Source organism: Chelonia mydas, chromosome 20 (assembly GCF_015237465.2).
Source record: "Chelonia mydas isolate rCheMyd1 chromosome 20, rCheMyd1.pri.v2, whole genome shotgun sequence".
Taxonomy (NCBI): Eukaryota; Metazoa; Chordata; order Testudines; family Cheloniidae; genus Chelonia; species Chelonia mydas.
Genome location: NC_051260.2, coordinates 6,545,812 through 6,559,707, shown reverse-complemented (window position 1 = coordinate 6,559,707; position 13,896 = coordinate 6,545,812). Strand labels below are relative to the sequence as shown.

Sequence of the window (13,896 nt, the reverse complement as noted above, 5' to 3'; positions counted from 1 at the left end):
GGGGAATGCCAGCTGGGCACAGGCACCCGGTGTTGCTAGGGCTTCATTGGTGCTGTGACATCCTGGCTCCATTTTGGAGAAATGTCTCTCTGGGGGCTTTTGTTGCCACCACATTGTGTGAGAACATGGGCAGTGCCACCTCCCTGGTCCGCGCCAGTCACTCTGAGAGGAGCTAGCTGCCTCCCTCGTCTCAGCAGGGCATGATCCTTTGCAATGTCAGTGACTGTTTCGCTTCCCAGCTCTTAGCACTGCAGCGGGAGGGTTCTGTTCAGCTTGCAGCCCCAAAGCGTGCCCTCTCTTCCATCCCAGTTTCTCCGGCCGCCAGGTGGGACGGGGCTCGGTCGGCTCTGGTCACAATCCTGCTGCGCTGCGAGACCAGCCTGCATCAGGACGCTGCCTGTGGAAATCACCAGCACGTTGTGGCCCTGCGCAGGCTCTGCATTTCCTCTGCCTGGAAGTGTCTAAAGCTGCTGCAGAACGGCCTGCAGCAGGCCTGGGTACTCCGGGCCTTGCTTATGGGCCCAGAGCCCCAGATCAGCTTTACGCCTCATCTGCCACCTGTGGGGTGGGACATGGCTGCAGCAGCATGGCCAGGCAGCCACTGCCTGATGTCAGCAAGGCGGACTGACAATGAGGAGAGGGGAGATGGCTTCAGGCCAGGGGATCTGTGCCCAGGTCTGGCGGAGAGGGGCAGTGACTGGGTCTTGGCTTTCCGAGGAGCCTCAGCTCCTCATAGTTCCAGCTCCCTAGACCTGAACACTCCCTGCTAGGCAGCAGGCTGAGGGGCACCAGCTCTGCTGCATGCTTCTGTGGGCCTGGTCACTGGCAGCAGGCGCCCTGGCCGTTAACCCCTGGAGCATCGATTCCCGGTGATGGGGCCCGCATGCTGCATGGGTGCCTTGGCCCTGGATTTAGTGTGAGCATCATGGGTGCCCAGCTGAGGGGTGTCTCTGTGCTAGGGGGCTGGTGCCTGGGGGAGGGGGCTCTTGGGGGTTGCAGTAGGGGGGGACCCTGCAGTTTGGGTCTCTGGGCAGGCCTAAGCTTTTCCATATAGTGGAGGTTTCCTAGAGCAAAGCTGGGGGACAGCTCCTGGACTCCCACTGGGCCCTGCTGGGAGCCAGACTGGGCCACATCTTCTGGGCCAGAGGGAGGCCTTTAGAGCAGGTGGGAGGCCACCCGTGCAGTGATCCAAGGGCAGTAACTAGGGAGTAGCTGACAGGAGAGCCGGGCCAAGCAGCTGACAGGGGTGTGGGGCCTGCTCAGCCACGGCCAACTGCCCACCAGGTGGCTGCAATTTCTCCTTGCTGCTGCTAGACCAAGGTTAATTGCAGAAGCTGGGGCTACACGGGTCCTGGTCCTTGGGTTGGGAAGTGACAGTGACCGCTTGGCCAGCAGATCTCATCGAAGAGCCTGTGCCGATACACACCCCCTAAGCTGCAGCTGGTCCCAGGCCAGGGTGTCCTGAAGCTCAAGCTGGCACCAGGGCCAAAGCCACCTACAGGAGCAGCCCCCAGGGCTTTGCTGGGAATTCAGGCCTGGGGCTCCCCAGCTGGGAGCAGTTGCAGTGCTGGGGAGGGGGGCAGATTCACCTTCCCAGCTGCTGGATGCAGGCTGCAGGGCCCACGGGAGCTGCAGCCAGGTGGGCACAGCGGCAGGGAAAGAGTCCCACACAGCATGGATCTGCTGGGAGCTGATCCTGCACCACATGGGGGGGAGGGCGAAGGGCACGAGCAGGCACAGAGCCTGCCGAGCACAGGAGCTCGGCCCCAGTGCAGCACAGAGGATGGAGTTGGAGCCTCCTCTGACCTACCAGGCACCTGCCCCTGCAGTGAGTTGGGGGGCCAGGCCCCAGTTTCCTACATGCTGGAGCCCATGAGGGGAAGGGAACCGTGCATGGCTCAGTGGGCCCACAGCTTGGCAGGGGCTGCACCCACCTGTGGTGGGACACGACTCACGGTGTGAGGGAAAACAAGCCAACCCCTGCCCCAGCAGCAGAGCAGGGGCAGCAGCTCCTGAGCACCTGGCTTTCTTCTGAAGGAGCCAGCCTGGGCTGAGTGGGGGCCCGTGGAGCCAGAGGCCCACTCCTGTTATTCCCAAGCCCTCCCCTGGAGCAGGCTGAGCCGCCGGCTGCCCCAGGGGCCCCGGTGGCTGATCAGAGTTGGCCGAGAGTCACTGTCAGCCCCGGCCAGTGGAAGCTTTTATTCTGGCAGGATGGGCAGACCCTGCCTCAGCTGGGCAGCCACGAGCAGGTTTTTTTTAAATAAAAAATAACAGAATCCCAGTGCCCAGGCCTCTCCGTGCCAGCCCCTAAGCCCCCTGCAGCTCCCACCCTCAGCAATAACTTAACAAAAATAAGTAGCATCTAGGGTTATATTGCTCCCACCCTGGCCGCAGCTGGGATGTGGGGGCTCCATGACAGTGATGGGGTGCCTGGAGGGAGGTGCAAACAGCATCCCAGCAGCTCAGCCAGGTATGTAGGGGTGCCCAGGAGCTGGGGGGGTGGGGGCAATGCCTGCTGAGCCCAGGAATAGCAGCCTGACCTGGCAGAGTTACACATAGCCAGGGAGCAAGGCTCTGGCCTAAATCACCCACCACCCCCTGGCCATGGGTCCCCTGGCTTCCCCTACAAGCCAGGCAAGCTGGGGCTATAGCAGGCCCTGCTGATCCCTGATACTCAGTGTAGGGCCCAGCCCTGCCCCCCAGGAAGCCCAGGCCCTCTCTAGGAGTGGCAGGTGGGGCTGGGAAGGAGAAGCAGCTGCAGTAGAGATGCTGAGGGGCATGTCCCACAGCAACAATGCAGAGGAGGGCAAGAGGGAAATGACACTGCCCCTATACACAGTGCATGTAGGGGAGGAGGGAGAGGCAGTGTTTTCACCAAAGCACTCAGCCGGAGGGGGGCTGGGGGGTGACGGGACATAGGACTCCCAGGTTCTGGACTCAGTGTGGTGTTCAGGACCCCAGGTGGCAACCCAGGGGAAGAGAAGCCGGCAGAAGCTGGGGTTGGACCTAGAAGGGCTTGGGGGCATCTGCCTCACCCCTCAGGCACCTCCTCTGGCAAACCCCCCCTCACCTGAATGGGTCGTGCAGCAGTACGTGGCCAGGAGCTGAGCCCTGGCACCCAGCAAGGAGCGTGCAGGCATAGGGCCATGGGGGAAGGGTGCATGGCCCTGGCTGCCAGCTGCACCCCGTGGCCCTCCATGAGGCAGGCAAAAGGCAGGCGAAGGGGGCAGCAAAGAAGGGCCATGGGCCCTCGTGTGTGTGGCGGGGAGGGGGCGGGGGTAGTCCTGCCCAGCATCCAGCCCTCATCCTCACCCCCTACCAGCAGAGGCTGCTGGACTGGGCCCTGCTGTCCCTGGAGCGAGCAGCATAGGCCTGCAACTGATACAGCGGTTAGCTGAAGGCCCCCCTGGAACTGCAGCAGCGCTGGCCTGGGTCCAGTACTGGCTGATGGAGAGTGCTGGGCCTAGTGGCCGCCACTCCACCCGGCGGTGTGTCCAGGCCAGGTCCCACTGCATACTGGAAGATGTAGAAGGGCTGCTGACCCCAGCAGAACCCTGGCCATTAACGGAGTGGAACCAGGCTGGCCTCAGGACTCCAGCAGCAGATGCAGGCCGGGGGGATCTAGTGCAGGATAGGCTCCAGTGCCCCAGCTACATGCAGGCCGCAGTCTCCAAGTGCCAGGCCTGGGCCTGCAGGCTCCATCTGTCCCAGTGCGGGAGCAGGCGGCTGGGCTCACTCCTGGGGCGGGGAGACGCGGTGCCGCAGACTCTTCTCCTCATCCTGGAAGGAGAAGACACCGTGTGACGGCACAGACCCAGCCCTCGGGGAGAATGGGGCCCAGCCAGCCACCAAGAGGCAGGAGGGGGCAGCAGTGCTGCTGTCATGATGGGCCCTTGCCCCCAGGCCAGAGAGCTCAGGGCCAGGAAGGACCAGCAGGACAAGTGTGAACTCAGACTAGAGCCCAGTCAGTGGCTGAGCGGAGAACACACACCCCATCCCTTCATCCAGTCCGGAGTGAGACCCCCGTGTCCCAGGAGAGCTGCCCCCAGGGCAATCGCCCTGCTTCTTCCCAGGCCGAGGCAGGGACAATTCAGGCCTGTTTAGTGAGAGCTGGGTAAGGACAAGCCACATGGCCAGGAGCCTCCCCCCCCAGCACACCAGGGTCATCTAGGGCAACGTCTAGTCCAGACAAGCCCCATATTGCGGTGGATGGGGCTGGTGCCCATATTCAAGAGGGGAAGGTCCATTTCCCACCCCCTCCCACACAACTCTTAGCCCCACCCCCAGGATCTGGCCTCTCTGGGCTCCGGAGCTGGGCAATGCCAGCCTGAGAGCAAGGAGCCCAGGAGCTGACATGGAGAGTGTCAATGGGAACCTCTCCCCCAGAGGAGTGGGGGACTGTGGAGAGCACCCTGTGGGGAGCCCGCAGTGTTTGTGCAGGGAAGGGGGGCATGGTCCCAGGGGCTGGGGAATCCAGACCCACCCTTGCTCCCTGGAGCATGGGTAGCAGCATCTGGGACCAACTCTCCCTACAGCTGCCAGAACAGTGACACAGACGGAGCCCCACCTCGGCCAGCTCCCTCACCTGGAGAGGGCCCCAGGAGAAGCAGCTGGGCCCAGCACACCCCAACCCCAGGGAGCAGAGTCCAGAGCTTACAGTCTCAAATACCTCAGTGTGGGTGCACTCAGCCGGTGCTAACAACTCTTCCTCTCCCCGTGCGGGGTCCAGCCCTTCCTCCTCGTACTCTGTCAGGTAGTCAGATTCCTCACCTGGATGGGAGCACACATGGGGCTGGCAGTTGCTCCTGGCCTGGCCCTGCTGCCCCTCAATCCCTACCCGCAGTCCCCTCTTCTATCCCAGCCCTAACTCCCGTCCCACAGCCTTGCTGGGGCCCCAGGATCCTACTGGAGTGACATGGGCAGAGAGCCCTGCGTCATGCCCCCTGCCCCCACTCACCATCAGCGTAGCCATCGGACAGGTAGCTCTTGGTCGGCTCGATGCGAGACACGATCTCGGCCAGATCAGTGAACCCTGCGCTGGGGCAAGTCAGCACCTGGGGGATGAGAGCCAGTCTAGAGATGTCCCCGTCAGGTAGCCCTGGGGGGCTGGGACACAGGGAGGAAGTGCTATGTGGGCTGAGCTAGAGAGCGGGTGGTTTAGGAGGGCTCCAGTGGGTGAGGACAAGGAGTGGGGGCCATTGTGGCAAAGGGCAAGTCAATTCTTGGGTCAGGCTCTCACCCCATGCAGGTGGTTCTGAGTCCAGCCCTGAGCGGATCCCCCACTTCGCCAAGGGGCTGGGGGTTCCTGCTCAGCCTAAGGACAAAGGGACCAGAGCCTCACGGCGGCTCCTGCTGGAACTGGGGTCTGCACTGATGGGGGAGGGCACTTCCTTGCCAAGCCCCCACAACTCCTCTTGGAGCCCCCAGCCCTACCCCTTGGGGCGCCAGGGCGGACCTGGTTGTTCCCCCTGCCTCAGGCACTGGTGCTGCGCCACAGGGCTGCCACAGCCAGGAACATCAGCTTGGCACAAAAGGGAGCTAAGTGGCTGGAGTATGACAAGGCACACACTGTAGCTACCCATCCCCTGCTGGCCCATGCCCCACTGCTGCCCCCTCACTCACATCCATGCGCTTGCTCTCGTAGAAGTCGGCCGAGCGCCGGTCCTTCACCATCTTCTCAATGATGTCGCCGCGGCTCCAGCCGCTGAACACCACCTTGCCGTGCTGGTAGCCCACGTCCTGCATGAGATGGATGGGCAGGATGAGGGGCCCACTCCTCCCAGCCAGCTGCGGGGGGGACTGGCCAGGCCAGGCTGCGCCCGCTGCAGACCAAGACATGGATTTGCCCTGGGTGCTCTGATGCAGCTGGGGGGCTGCTCCTCACAAGGGTGGCCATCAGATTTCCAACCCATCCCAGCAAGCAGGGCCTCTCCCTCCCCTACCTGGGCACAGCTCATGGCCCAGATCAGGGCCTCCCACCCTCCCCAGCCAAGTGCAGCCCTCAGCCTCCCACACCCTGCTGAGCACAGACCCCACCCTCCCTCCAGATCAGGACCTCCCACCCAGCCCACCCCCGGCTGAGCACAGATCCTCCCCTGGCCCCCCAGATCGGGGCCTCCACCTCTGCCCGAGCACAGACACACCCCCCGCCCCCCCAGATCAGGGCCTCTCACCCCCAGGCCAGTGCAGCCCAGGGCCCAAAGTAGGGCCTCCCACCACCCCGCCCCCAGCCGAGCACAGACACCCCCAGCTAATCAGGGCCTCCCACATTCCCCTCCCCCGTGGCCCAGGCCATCTGGACTCACGTAGATCTCGTCGAACTTGCCAAAGTCCATGGTTTTGAAGCGGTCGATGGGTGGGCGAATGTATTCGCAGTAGGAGCTCGACTTTACTACCTCCAGCTGGCGCACACACGACACATAGGCCAGGCGTGACTGGATCTCCGCCATGTCGGGCACCTGTATGTTTGTGGGAAAAACAGGAGTGTCCTGCAAGGGGCTGGATCAGCCCCACCTGGGACAGCATCCCGGGGCAGGAGGCTGCAAGGGACAGTCTCTCCTACTTTCTGCAGGTCTGACTCCCCTCCAGCTGGCTCAGTCCAGCTGAGTGGCTGGAGCCGGATCCCAGCAACTGCTACTGGGGCATCAGGAGTGACTGTGCCCAGCCAGCCTGAGGGAAGCCACCTGGCTGCCGAGGCAGGCCCGCATGCTCAGGCAGGAGCAGCCCTGGGAGGCAGGGGCTGTGGTGGAAGGGACCCTGCCAGCACCAAGGGCTGTCGCTGCCCTTGGGGTGGAGGGCAGAGTCACAGAAGGGGAGAGGGATGGTGAAAAGCCCCAGCCCTGGGTGGGTGGGGCCCGCCTGCCTCCCCTCACATGCCCCCCCGGCCTGCAGCATGGGACAGGTGCGGCCCAGGTGGCTGGGGGGACGTAGGCAGCAGGAGAGATGGGGCAGATTCCCCTTGGAGGGGGCTCTCGGGCACGGAAGCCCCCAGGGCAGGGCTCACCTTGACCTTCTGGGTCCAGGGATTGAGGCGTTTCCACAGCAGCCACCAGCCTGAGAGGCTGTCGCCGTAGTTGCAGAGGTCAGTCTCGTCCTGGCTGCCCACGTCGATGGCGACCACCGTTTTGGCGCCCATGGTCCGGGCAATGTCCGCTGGCGTCAGAGAGAGCGCGTCAGGGCAGCGGCCCGGCAGGGAGTGGCCCTGCCGGCTCCCCATGCTCCTGCCTGTTGCCATTAGGGCAGCTCCCCGCCCCATGCCCCAACCCACAACCACAGCTGGGGAGCAGGGCAGAACCCCAGCCACAAGCAGGAGGTGGGGAGCAAAGCCAGGTTTGAAGCAACCATTTTTCTTCCTTCACCCGCATTTGCGTGGGAGGCATGACCAGCATGAGAGCGGGCGGGGTACGTGGGGGTGGCTCCGCAGCACCAGGGAGTCCAGGGACCCCTTCCCACTAGCACTGCCCAACTGGCCAGGCGTGGAGCTTCCCACTGCAGGGTCCAGCATGGCCAGATCTTCCCCATCCCCCCTCTGACTTTCTCTGTGTGAAGTGCAGGTCCAGCTCACCCAGCCTCCCCCGGCTGGCTCTGTTCTGCCTGGGAGCTCCCCCTCCATGGCACATTCAGAGGGCAGTAGGAACTCGTCCCAGGCAAGGACCCCTGGCCAGACAGGCTGCAGTAGGATTGTCCCACGCTAAACTCTGGACTCCAAGCTGCAACAGGGACAGCCCATCGCCGTGCTGGGGAGGGCCCAGTGCAGCTCCAGGGGCAGAGCACAGCTGCTGGAGCAGTGTGTAAATGGCTGTCTGCCAAAGACCCGCTGAAGGCTTCACCCAAGTCTGTGACTGCCAATGGGTGCAGTCTCTTCTGTTAGGCTCCATGGAAGGAGCAATTAAGCCCCTTTATGGAGTGAGGTAACTAAACAGAAGCCATTGCCCAAGGCCCTGGGTGGGTCACATGGCAAGGCCAACCATCAGCTGAACTGTGTGGGCTGAAGGCTTCCCCGTAAGTTTTTGTAATATTTTTTTGAAAGTGTGTGACTCAGTGTCCCTATTGTGTAATGCCACCCCCTGGGTATGAAGGGGCTAATCACTCCTCAGGGGCAGGGAGATGAGCTGTGGGTGTTACAGAGGCAGGTCTGCGGTGGTTTGAATGAACTATCAAGAACTGTCCCCACATGGACAAAGTTGCCTCGGAGACACCCTGAGCGGACAGTGACTGTCACAGACTGGGAGCTGAGGGGAGCCCCGCAGGACAGCCGCGGAGACAAAGAGAGCAGGTGTATGTGTGTGGAGGGGGTTAAGATGGCTGCTGCCCAGCCGGAAGATTGAGAACGCAGGCGGATTGGAGCAGAGGCTACTGCTAACAAAGGCTCTGAGCTCAGACAGACTCGAGCCCCTCGGTCCCAGAGTCCAGGTGACTAATGACGAGGGCGTGGTCTGAACAGGCTCTGCAGTGTCACTGCCACTCCCTGCTGGCTGCATTGTTGCCAAAAGGGTCGAGTCTCTCACGGGGTCTACACTCAGCTGGACTCACTGGGGAGCCCCGGCGAGAAGCGGGTGGCTGGAGCCTGAAGTCTCAGAGTCGTGGGGCTCGCCCTTGCAAAGAGGAGGCCTGAGGCCTAGCACAACCATAGGGGCATCCTGAGCATGATGGGCACCCTGGGACACCAGGGCAGAGGGGGGACTGGTTGAAGCTGTGAGGACCTGAACACGAGCAGCCGGCGGCAGTAGTAGTGGTGGGGGTGGCCATGACGGGGAGCAGAGACAGAGCTCTGGGGGGACAGGACAGGCAGCTGGGAAATCGGGACCAAGGAACGTGCCTGCTGCTGTTTGCTCCTGCTGCTCCCATGTGAAAAAGGCTGGGGGCGTTCTCAGTCCACAGACAGAACCACCTGGTTCTCCCTGTAGGAGGAGGCTCCGGCAAGGCCTCACTTCACTGGGGCTGAAGGGGAACAGGGACATTCCAGGGCCTGACAGGCCCACGCTCAGCCCAGCTCCTGCATGTAGCGATGGGAACCGCCACTCGTGGAGCCCGCTCGGCCCAGGGTTGGTTTCCTTCTGCTGAGCATCAGCAACAAGACTGGTGCTAAGTTCCAAGCAGCCAGACCCCGCCCCTCCCCGTGGCTGCCTGCCCGCGCTGGCACCATTTGGCTGCAGCACGGATCGGCAGGTGCTGATGCATGAGGCTGAGCTCAGTGCGGCTCCACGCAGCTGCAAAGGGAACCTGGTTCCTTGGGACCTGAGGCTGTTTGCTCTGGAGCCTCAAGTACAAGCCTCCCCCGTCCCTGCTCGGGGGCTTGTGGGGCCAGGGGCTGAGGGAAAAGCTCAAAACCTCCATGGGTAAAGAGCTGGGCATGGTTCCAGTTGGGGAGCAGCCTGGGGTTCTTCCGTAGCCTTTGCTCCAGTTTAAGAAGTCCTCACCCAGGCCGGGGCCCAGCACTGCGGTTCCATAATGTCCAGCCCTCAGCCTGACTCCAAGAGGGAGGCAAAGCAGGGACCCCCCCGACCCCTCAAACCCATTCCCCACTTGGGATGCCAGGGACAGCAGACAGCAAGAATGCAAAGGAGCCATTGGGGAAGAGCTGCTCCCCTACACACACATATAACATGAGCCTGCCCAGCTGGCCATGGGCCCAGGTGCTGCACCAGCCCCGCAGGGTGGTGGGCGGGAAGCCCCACTCCCTGAGCAGGATCCCCACTTCGGGTGAGTTGCTGGTTTTAACGATAACGTTCCTCCAGCCCCACAGAAGGGCAAGAGGCCCAGGCCCCAGCTCAGCCGTGAGGAGGCTCTAGTGCTGCGGAGACACCAGTGGGGGTGGCGATGGAGATGCGCGCCAGGGCAGAGCCAGGCAACGGGGGCAGGAAACTCTGGCAGCAGCGGTGCCTCCCCCGGTGGCCTGCTTCGCGGTCTGTGAGCAGCGTCTCCATCAGCGGCAGGTACTTGCCTGGCAGGTTGTTGGTGTAGCCACCGTCCATCAGTAAGTTGCCATCCTTTGGGTCACAGAGTGGCGGCAGGTACCCGGAAAGGGTCATGCTCGCTCGCACATACCGCCACAGCGAGCCTAACCGGCAGGAACAGACGCAGTCAGGAGACGGCCTCTTGCAGGCCCGGAGCCCCGGGGAAGGGAGGGTGCCCCTGGCACCCAGGCTGGGGAATCTGCACGGTCCTTGGAGCCAGCGAGAGACTAGCCAACTGCCTAGAGCTCAGCCAGGGGTTGGGTCCCGTCCTTGCCCCTTGCTCTGGAACAGGTGGTGCCTTGGATTAACTCCCAAAGGCCTCAGGAGAGACCGAGCACCTGGCCTGGTGGCCGAGGCTCCCAGCGCCGGCCCCCACGAGGTGCAGATTTCTCAGCTTGAGCAACGCACGTCTGGCCGGGGTGCTGGGATCCAGCCTGTGCCCTCAGGCCTGTCAGAACCAGCCCTCGCCAGGGAAGGACAAGCTATGGCATGGAAGGAGGCAGTGGCTGCAGCCCAACTTGGGGCGGCCGTGGCAGAGTATGGTGGGCAGGGGTTGCAGCCAGTTGCCACCCCGGCCCAGCCTGGCCCTCCCTTCCAAGCCACGCAGGTCATCTCCGTGGCCCAGGGCCCGAGGAGCGCATGATGCTGACCTGGGACATTGTTAACATAGCAGCCGTCCACAAGCAGGTGGCTGTCCTTGGGGTCGCAGAGAGGAGGCAGGTAGGGGGGGTAAGATGCACTGGCTCTGACGTAGCGCCACACACTGCCTGCTGGAGGGAGAGGAGACAGTCACAGGGCACGGGGACAGCACAGACGGAGAGAAGACAGGAAACGACATGACAGAAGCTTCAGAAATCCAGATGCCTTCTTTGGAGCAGGGGTACTGGGAGGTCTCCCCAGCCTGGCAGGAAGAGGGCACACCGGCTCAGACACGGGGCGGTCTGTGCTAGGAGTCAGGCTGGGTGTGGGAACAGGTGTCCCCTGCCACCCCCAGCCTAATAGAGGGACAAACCCTTATGACATACCCAGAAATCCGCCCCCCCACCAGAGGAGGGACCAATTCCCCGAACACCCGTCCCCCTCAGCCCACTCCAGCTAGTGGTGGCTACACTGACAACTGGGCTGGGCTATTCTACCTACCCCAATGCCCTGCTGGCTCAGCCATGGGGCAGTGCCAGGCCCTGGCCCAACGAGACGCTGCTGTGTGCTTGCTGGCAGAAGGCTGCCCGGCAACACGCACACGGGCATGTGGGGACCAGCACTCAAGGGGCTGCGGGACCCCGGGGGCCAGGCCAGCTCGGGAATGAGGCTGTGCAGGCTATGACTTCAGTTGGCTGTCAGGAGCTCTTTGCAGGACTTTGCCTCAGGCTGCAGCCTCCACCATAGACAGAGCTCTTCACCGCCCAGCGCACAGACGCCAGGACGGGACTGTCCAGGGCCGGAGACAGCAGCACAGGCTGGGCACTGCTGGTCCAGGAGGAGATGGAGGCACACGCTGAGATGGGGGTGCAGGGAGTCCCCAATCACTGCAGGAGGCAGAGGCCCCATTCCATGGGCTTTGGGGGAAGGGCTTCAGCTGATGCCTCTGGATGCCAGCTGAGGACCCCTGGTAGGACAGCAGGGTCCTGGTAGGGAGAAGGCCTTCCCCTGGCATCTCCCCAGGAAGAGAGCACTCACACACACACACAGACACACAGCAGAACCAGACCTGCCCCTCCCTGACCCATCTCCCTGTCACCTGGCCCATGGACTCAGTGAGTTAGGGGTGAGTGGGGGTTAGCTGGCGTTAGGACAGACAAGCAGGCAGAGTGAGAGCCAGGCAGTTACAGCTGCCGGGGCGCCCCGTGGACAGGCATGGATGGATCAATGTCCCAGGTGAGATCAGGCGCCTGTGACAGACAAGGCACAAGATGAGGACCGAGGGCAGAGACTGAGTTTGAACCAGCAGCACCCGCCTCCTACCTCTCCAGGGAGCCCTCAACCAGCACCACCACCACCTAAGTGCAAGGACGGAACGCTGCCCCTTGTCCGCCCCAGCCTCGCCACACGCACCCCCCTCCACCTGCCTCCCCCAAGAGCCTCCAACCACCACCACCTGAGTGCAAGAACAGAACGCTGCCCCTTGTCTGCCTCAGCCCCAGCCTCACCACACACCCACCCACCCCCATAGCAGGCCCTCGCTCCACCCAGAGCTCCCAACCACCACCACCCAAGTGCAAGGACAGAATGCTGCCACAGCTCCCCCCACTCACCCAGAGCTGCCCCTGCTGCTGCTGCTAACACGCCATCCAGCTGGCCCAATGGGGGTGTCAGATGACAGGAGGGCCGCTCAGGCCAGACGTGAGGGGCAGGGGGCAGCAAGGTTAGTGTGTCCCATAGCCCCATCTTGTGTTCTCCCCACACAGTCAGGGGTGGGGGGTGTTACCAGGGGTTAGTGAGTAGCAGAATTGTTACAAGCAGGGAACAGGGGAAGAGCCAGACAGTGACCAAGTGGGCAGCAGAGTGTGGGAATGGGCAAGGGGGAAGGGAGGGACCAGCTCTGACCAGGAGCAGCGTCAGCAGCTCTTGGGCCTGGGTTGTGCTGGCCCAGGCTGGCCCTTGCTGCCCCCAGAAAGACAGGAATGGTGTTTGGCCGCTTGGGGATTCTGGGCCCTGAGGCCAGGTGATTAGGGGGAGCCAGCAGCTCCTGCTGCCACGGGCAGAGCCCTGGGTGGGGGAAGCCCCCAGGCTCTGGTGTTTGGCCCCAGTCAATTCGGGCTGAGTGCTCCCTATAAGGGGTGCCCCAGCCCCTGGGAGAGCAGCCGGGGTCGCTGCCCCAGGACAGCACTGCTGCGGAAGGAGGGGGTGGCCCAGAGCCTGGCTTTGCCTCTAGCCCAGCCCTGGCAGCAGAGCTAGCGCCCCCTGCGCCACCAACAGCAGCTTCTGCCCTGGCTCTCTCGCAGGGGTGGGGGCAGACGGGGCGGGGGGGTCTCTCCTTTATTTCAGCCCATCACTCCCAATTAGACCTCTGGAGCCCTGCCCTGACAGCCCCTGCACTCCTTTCAGCCCTTTCCTGTAACATTATCCTTCTCTGCAGGGCAGGGTGCCAAGGGGCCCTGCCAGGTGTGGGGGCAAAGGGGACAAGCGCAAAGACATTGAGATGGCCATGCCCAGCCCAGTCCCTCACTGTGTTAGTGGATGGCTTGGCAGTCGGGTGGCCCATGCCAGCTGATGTGGGCTAGGGGTTACAAGCACTGCTTCCTGGGGGGCAGGGGGCACTCTCTAGAGCAGGCGATAACCTGCTCCCATCCTTAGAGACATCGGCTCAGCACCTGAGGGCCGGCAATGCTCAGCTAGGGTTGCCAACCCTCCAGGTTTGGCCTAGAGTCTCCCGGAAGCAGCATCGATCCCCCGGCGTCTACTGAAAGCCATCCAGGAGATTTTGATAGGCTATTTTAAGGAAATGACATTATGTCATGTTGGAAAAAAAAAATCTCCCGAAATAGCTTCAGTCAGAGTAGGCCTCCCTGAGCTGAGCCCAGGCCTGGCCTGGCCACGTGGACCCATCGAGCACACACACAGCAGGGCTCTTTGGAGAGAGCCAGCAGGGACCGAGACAGGCCAGTGAGGCCCGTTACTCTCAGCAACCAACCAGGCTCCACCCCACAGGCTGCGCTCCTGGCTCAGGGTGGGGGGCAGGGAGAGGCCTCTGGCTCTGGACCCTCACATGAGCAGGATGCTGAGGACTTGGGCCCCAACAGCCAGGGCGCCATGCACCTCGTGCAGCCTGGGACACGCCATGGGTGTGGGGCGCAGGCGCTTACCGTCCTTGTGCACCCGCATGGCCGAGGCTGTGATGTCCGTCGTCACGTTGAAGTAGGGGAGCCACAGATCCTGCAGGGGCACAAAGGGCTAATCAGAGACGTGTTACAGCCCAGGGTGCTGCTGTGGGGGCTGTGCA

The 13,896-nt window shown here is 63.0% G+C and overlaps 1 protein-coding gene across 11 annotated transcripts in view; it reads right to left on the bottom strand.

Annotated features, from left to right (window-relative positions):
- Positions 1–2,184: 2,184 nt before the first annotated feature.
- Positions 2,185–13,896, bottom strand: part of LOC102937381 (patatin-like phospholipase domain-containing protein 6) — a 56,005-nt gene continuing 44,293 nt past the window's right edge. For 3 of the 11 annotated variants that reach the window (XM_043532965.1, XM_037883831.1, XM_037883832.2), the window contains exons 29-37: positions 13,760–13,829; positions 10,607–10,726; positions 9,944–10,060; positions 7,004–7,152; positions 6,306–6,458; positions 5,623–5,739; positions 4,958–5,054; positions 4,670–4,770; positions 2,185–3,780 (exon numbers count right to left, since the gene is read on the bottom strand). In XM_043532965.1, the coding sequence (XP_043388900.1) occupies positions 3,733–3,780; positions 4,670–4,770; positions 4,958–5,054; positions 5,623–5,739; positions 6,306–6,458; positions 7,004–7,152; positions 9,944–10,060; positions 10,607–10,726; positions 13,760–13,829 (972 nt within the window). In that variant the 3' untranslated portion in view covers positions 2,185–3,732. The other 8 variants (XM_037883833.1, XM_037883835.2, XM_037883834.1 and 5 more) reach the window with 8 other exon arrangements.